The sequence below is a fragment of the Merops nubicus genome, unplaced genomic scaffold (assembly GCF_000691845.1).
Source record: "Merops nubicus isolate BGI_N331 unplaced genomic scaffold, ASM69184v1 scaffold6647, whole genome shotgun sequence".
NCBI lineage: Eukaryota > Metazoa > Chordata > Aves > Coraciiformes > Meropidae > Merops > Merops nubicus.
The window spans coordinates 46,564-53,557 of record NW_008622202.1 but is presented as its reverse complement, the minus strand read 5'-3'; the positions used below and the strand labels follow the sequence as shown (position 1 = coordinate 53,557).

The following is a 6,994-nucleotide window of genomic DNA, read 5'->3' as shown; positions in this document are numbered from 1 at the left end:
ATTCACGGTCCCATTGCTTGTTTCTTCAGCTTTGAACCTTGGGACAGAATGAGCTCCAAAAGAACCCTAATACAGCAAGACTGGGTTGTTTTTTTCCTTCCATAAAACATAAGATAAATTGTAAACTAATACTGCTTCGACCATCATGCCTGTTTTACAAAACAGTTCAAGAGCACCATCATTTGTAACTGGATAGAGGGTAGAAATTTTAGAAATCTATTACTGTTTGTGTGCCACATTTGTGGGACTGGGTGGTGCAGCTACTTATTTTTATTTGGCCACCTAAGTCTGTGTGCCTGTACAAAACTTGTGAGATGATAATGGCAATTTTATTTAGTTAATTCACATAAATCTTCAACAATGTAACCACGCTGAATATTAGAATCCATTTTAAAATAATAACAAACAACAAGCAAGCACATTCTCATCCTGAGAGTATAATTATTCTGAGCTAAAACATTTGTGACATTTCTATGAAGTAACAGGTAAGACTTTAACTGTGTGGTTATCTTGATGTGAAAGAGAATCAAAAAATATTTGGAAGAGCATCATTTCCATAGTTTTCTTTCCCAGAATACTCTTTTCTGGGGAGTTACATCTACTGACCAGCACAGAAGAGGATCAGTGGTTGCCTCAAGCCTGTAATCTTTCTTTTATTGCCTGAAAAAAAATCAAAACAAGAAAAATTTGTAATAGAGTAACCAGAGGGGAGGCCCTGAATCGACCTTCTGTTTGCAGAGGGAGTCAGAGGGCTCGCGCATGGGCAGAGCTGGCTCCTCTCTGCTCCCAGAGCCAGAGGCAGGGGTGGTGGGGACACGCAGGGACCGCACTGGAACCTGCACGCTCACTGTGTTTCTTCCACATCACAGACGTGTAAAATTTTTTTCTCATGGTAAATCCAGCTGAGGAAACACCTTCCCTTATGCTCATAAATGAGACAGCAGAACCTTTCTGTATTTGGCATTTTTTATGCAAACCATAGCCCCAGAATATGGCGTTTTCCCCCCTCTATGCAACAGGAGTCTTGAGCCCTGTAGCATCATGTAACAAGCAACAAATTCAGGCTGACAGGGAAAAAAAATCAAGCACAGGCTCCTGTTACACCAAAGAGAGGTAGGCAAACATCTTACAGACAAACACCCCTTTAGTTTAATTTCTTTCGATCTCTGGTATTAGCTGATAAAATACATCTCAAAACATGTACATCACTCACCCTTAGCCTGTGTCTGCTGAGTGGTAACTTTGAGCTCAATCCAGGCACATTTGGAAATCCTTCGTAAGCTCTCCGATTGATGTTGGAATTCCTGTCTAATTGCACTTCTGAATAAAATTTACCTAAGCAACAGACACACAAATTATTTAAAAATACAAAACATCTAAGGTCATTGTTCATTTAACCCCATTGGCAGCTATAACACAGGAAAACAACTCTCTGCCTCAAAAAACCCAAACAAAACAAAAAAAAACACGTTTGGAAGCTCCCTTAGGAAGTTAAGAAAATTCCTGTGTGTCAGCAGCGATCTCCTGTTCTCTCTAACACCCCTCCACAGAGAGACTCAGACTTGCTCTGATGAATTTTCACTCTTTTTTTTGGTTGTGGTTTTACAATATGCAGCCTCTCCATTTGCAAAGTTTTGGAAACACCTCCAAGTTGAGTCCCGTCAGGATTTCTGGAGTCGAGATGTTCAGGAGCAGTTGTCTTTAATTTTGTAACCCTGGTTGTTTACAATTTTATGTCCATTATTTATAGTCCATTATTTGACTTCAAAAGAATTTGCTGCATGAATTATGTCATTCCATGGCACTGTTGAGGATAAGCCCAACTATTATTTTAGTCTTATTTTAACATTTTCTAAACCCATAATAGTCTATTGAGGATTGTACCACTGGTGAATGGAACTGCACTATGTTCCATTTCCAGGGTAAGACCTCCCCACTTCTCAGAGTAGGGTCTGGATTGCTGTGCAGTAAAATGTATAGAATAAATGAAATTTAAAGTTTTTCTACAACCCCCTAAATTACAGCATTCCTTACCTGCCCTCTGCTTTTCATGAGAGCTTGTCAGGACCCAGGGAAGTAAAACCTGAATAAGAGCTTATGATGTGGCTGAAGCCCTCCTCACCACTATATTCTCATTTCAGGAGCTTAGTGCTGCATACACCCATCCCAATACATACCCATAAGGTCACTGAATTTGTCAGACAAATGGTTGGTTTTCAAGAAGCACACCCTAAGGAAGGCAGCTGGAAACTTGATGAGGGAAATTTCTACTGTGACGGTATCAGATGATGATACTGTAACTCTCCCTTCCTTTTCAACCGAGACTCTCAGCCTAGGGAGCAAATGACGTTATTTCCGAGAATAATATCAAGAAAGAATATGTATTTAACTAGCTGACAGTAATTAATTAAAATAGTTTTATTTTTGCCTTTTTCCTCTTTGCGATTGAATTTTTCATGATCTGTTGGTGGTTACTTTTAAGCTAGAAAATGTGAAGCAGCATATCTTTTCTCTCTGTGCTGCATAACAGATCTTTCCCACACCAGGTTACATGAATATACACCAACAGCAAAGAGGGTTTTGCTGATGAAAACGCCTTATTATCCATAATAATGGATATATATTTTCATCATGACAAGAAATACTTGGATGTGCAAAAAAAAAAGAACATGTTTTGTTATTTTAATGAGAAAAATGTAAACTAGATAAAATAATTCAATCTGGTTTATTAACAACTCAAATACTTTTTTTCTTAGGTATTTCACAGGGATTTTTTAGACCCTCTTCTAACCCATTAATTTTATTTTGACACCCAGTGGGTTTGCAGGACAAAAACTTCCACTGCCATTTTTCTCCCTTGCAGATGGGGTTTGACAAAACCACACACACTGGCAGACAGAGCACTGCGGTTGCAAGGGCTTGGGTGCTGCTTTGAAGCAGGAGGATCATTCTGCTTGGCAGATGACTAATTATGGAAGGGCAATAAATCCAGCATGTTCTTGGCTCCATTTGGATTACAAAAATAATGGAAAGCAGTTGTTTTAGGACTTCTGTTATTGTCTAGAGCTGCCTATAAGGAAAGGAGTGCAGCGTGTCCTGCCTGCCCCAAACCAACAGCATATCCTCCCAGAGGTTTATTCCGGCAATGGAAAATAGCTGGTGGGACTACCTACATTCAGCAATTTCTTGTGGTATTGAAGGATCCTGCTCTAATTAGTCAGACAAATAAAGTCTACATTTGAACTACCCATTCTCCAACAGTGGGCATTTAGTTACAGACAGCTATTCAAACGCTTTTTGCCTTCCCATAAAAAATGTCAGCTGCCCAGATGTGAGTTATTGCTAAAACCGAGGAGAAAGAGAACTTCAGCCTTTGTGGAGCCAAGTGATATCTAAAAGAGGCAGTGAATGCCAAAGCTGTCGCCTGGCGGCACTCGCTCCGTGGCGGGAGGAACACCCAGCGCCTGGTGGCAGCCGGCTTGGTGGTGGCACAGGCTTTGGAAGATAAATGTTCTGCCTCTGACATGGAAGCAGAAAGGCAGGCTGGTGGTGCAGGTGTTTTGATTCTCTTACATAGGCATGGGGAATTAAAATCAAGCCTTTTTTGTTCTCTGTGTTCAAAACAGGGGACGGTTTAGGTACCCTGCTTCTGGCCCCGAGGTACTCACTGGATACGGACATTTGGAAGCACTTACATAAAGCAATAGTGAAAATGGAGGCCTGGGTGAAAAAAAAAACCCTAACAGATTGCAATTTTAGGAAAGGACAGGGCAACACTCCTTACCCGTGGATGGTGGAGGTGGCTGACTCCGCCCACGGCAGCCGAGTGCCCTCACCATTGTGCTGTATGACGATCTCACCCGTGGAGACATGGATTTGTGCAGGGGGGTTCGTATAGTTAAGCTCAAGCTGCACAAAGCGATCTATTCTGTCCCCAGGCTTCCCCGTCACAGTGAGTCCTTTAATAACATTGACACAAATTTCACAAGTGACCATGTTTATAAGGTACGATTGGTTTTAATAATGCTGCCTCAGCTTTGTTGATAAAGCAACTTAAGGGTCTCAGATCTAGTTTCAAAGGCACAGTACCCTGGATTTTACCTCCACATGCCCCAAGACTGGAATGGGGTCACCAGAGTCTGTTTACCCCCCCATTGCCACCTCCTGTCAGAAGGGTGTCTCTGCTCCATAAGCAGAGCAGCTGACAATGGGCACTTGGGGCCACAGCTGCACTCAGTACAGGACCACAGAAAAGCTGCAGCACGTTATAAGTGTGCATCTTTCTGTTAGCACGAGGGGACTATGAGGTTTAAGGTCTCCATGCTTCCCAGGGAAGTGGTGGTGTCACCATCCCTGGAGGTATTTCAAAGAGGTGCTTAGAGACAAGGTTCAGTGGTAGACTTGGCAGTGTTAGGTTAATGGTTGGACTCAATGATCTGAAAGCTCTTATCCAACCTAAACAATTCTATGATTCTATAACAGAAAAAAAATAACCACAGCCTCTCCAGTCACTGCAAGGCAGCAGTATGATAAAGTCCTTCACCAAAGGGGGTTATTCCCAAAGATGCCAACTGCTCTCACAGACCAAAGTGACTCTCCTTGTCCTTGGTGTCAGGGGTACTGTGGCTCACCCACCTTGCTCCGGATCTGACAGCAGGTGGGCAGAGGGCTGTGCTTTTCCATCAGTACTTAAACACGTTCTTGTGGTTTGTGTGGGTGATAGTCGGGCAAGCTGTGGATATACATTGACTGAAAAGCCACAAAACCAATATTAGCATGCAAAGAGAAATCTAGCCTGTGCCCTTTGGGTAAGCACAGCAAAAATATTTCATTTATATCTAAAATAGTAGTTATAGCTTGTATAGAATAAAATTACTAAAATCAACACAATAATAACTACTGAAAAGCACACCCTGACCCAGGATCTTGATGCAAAGGAAATCAACAGATTTCTAAGAGTTTATTAAGGATAACGAGCCCTTTAAAAAGCTGAGTCTGACAAGCTTGTTGTACTACATTTCTGTTGGTGGTTATATCCTCAAACCAGAGAGGCTTCCTTATGGGATACGGGGATGCATTGCACTCATGTGGAAAGAACCAGCCAAGGTTTGCAAGAAGAGGTAAAGGGTTTTCATAGAGTTGATACAGTACGAAAAAACATTATTGTATGAAAAACTGCATATTACAGTTATATTAATTATTAACATGGGACTAATATATGTATTACCAAGAGATTGTGCTCTTGTTTTGTCTCTTAGCCTGCCAACTGACATACTTCAAGTTTGTAAGAAGAGTTTAATGACTAATTTTTCTCTAAGTTGCCTAATTTACACTCGTTTCCTTGGGCTTACTAATATAAGCTTTCACAGATCTTTCACTTTTTTTTTTTTCTTTTTCAGGAGAAAGAATATTTTTTTTTTCCTGCAAAGGGACAAGATTGTTTTCAAAAGTTTACAGTTCATTATAAAATATCTATTGACTGAAATAGATAAAATAAAAACTAAATTGCATAGCAAATGAGCATCTGCAATCAACATACATTTGTTGAAGTAATGTTGCTATGAACCTATGCGTGATATGAACCTTATAAAATTATTCTGAATAAACCCAAGAGAAGAGTACTTACCAGGAGCTGATCCACTCCTTCGTCTAGAAGCAGCTGGAAAAAGAAAAGAGAGTATCTGTATCTTATTCATCATTGTATTACATACCTTACAGGGGTCTTTCAAACATCAAATCTGTAAATCTCTAACTGCATCTGTCTTCCTTTCCCTAAGTAAACTATCTGCAGCAATGAAGTCCACAGAACACAAACACTGATCCCTGGAAAATATTTCTAGCCAAAGGATGGAACTGGACAAAAACTACTAGGAACAATGTGAGAAAGGGGTTTGCAAGAAGGGATTGGATTGTCTTCTAGACACCCAGACCCTCACCAGCCTTGTGCTGAGGACCGGGGTGGGCAGTCAGTGGTGGTGCCAGTGCAGCAAAGTTGCCTGTCCCTGGTGTGGGGGTGGGTGTTCTGGTGGAAGGGGACACCCACCATAGGAGCTCTGAGGGAAGGGCAGCACCAAGCTCTGTGTGCCCCCTGAGCATGGCAGGACGTCCCTGGGTTGTGCTTCTGGTCAGGGAGTTTTCTGCTATTAGAGTCCCCAGCACTGTTTTGAAACAGGTAACGGGGCAGCGTTATAATCCCCTCGATACATTTCTGTGTAAGCACTGAAGCAAACCCAGGGCTTGTCATCTATACAAACATTGCTATTATGGTGTGTTATCATAGCTAAGATTATCAGATTAATAATGCTGGAAGTTTAAAATTCAAACAGATAGATTATTTCTGGAAAGAGAGAGAAAAAATGTACCTAAATTATCCTCAGGAGTCATTCCAAAATCTCTTGAGCTTAATTTTTTCACAGATGCTTTACCGTGGTAGGAAGAAGCAGAAAACATCATTAGTACCATTCACTTGGAGAACTACTTTTCCTGATGAGGAAAGACAGTTTTGGCTTTTGAGACTTTCCGAATGGAACATTTTCTTCCTTTGACCATATTATTCACCCAAATCCTGCACAGACCTTTAGCAGTCATAGCTTACATTTTGCTTCACATATTTTTGCAAATCTCAGATACTTCCATCTATAGAAAGACCACCACAGGCTCTATGTTTTTTTTTTTTTTTCATTAGAGACTATTATGGAAATATGCTACTGGAAAAGAAGAAAACATTTACCTCTTACTGGAAAACTGCTGAGCTTTTCATTGTCTATCACAAGGAAAAGGAACAGATTAGTGCCATACCATCAACATGAAATTACTTTACCCATGTGCAAACCAGAAAACTGGGACAAGGGGGTACTGGGCTTCAGGTGATGAGCTTTTTTGTGTTAAAGGATAGATAGCACGTGCCAGACCCCTAGCAATGACATGCTTTCCTCCCCTGCATTCATCCATTCCTCCACTTTAACGCTACAAAGTGTAGAATCCCTTTGCAGCG

The 6,994-nt window shown here is 41.1% G+C and overlaps 1 protein-coding gene across 1 annotated transcript in view; it reads right to left on the bottom strand.

Moving 5' to 3' along the window:
• Positions 1–578: 578 nt before the first annotated feature.
• The window catches only part of LOC103777150 (inter-alpha-trypsin inhibitor heavy chain H4-like), a gene marked incomplete at its 3' end in the record, with an annotated part of 16,224 nt that continues 9,808 nt past the window's right edge, over positions 579–6,994 (bottom strand). The window contains exons 14-19 of the mRNA XM_008944691.1: positions 5,627–5,659; positions 4,636–4,749; positions 3,785–3,959; positions 2,178–2,332; positions 1,214–1,335; positions 579–650 (exon numbers count right to left, since the gene is read on the bottom strand). Coding sequence (XP_008942939.1) covers positions 579–650; positions 1,214–1,335; positions 2,178–2,332; positions 3,785–3,959; positions 4,636–4,749; positions 5,627–5,659 — 671 coding nt within the window. The remainder of the gene's footprint in view (positions 651–1,213; positions 1,336–2,177; positions 2,333–3,784; positions 3,960–4,635; positions 4,750–5,626; positions 5,660–6,994) is intronic.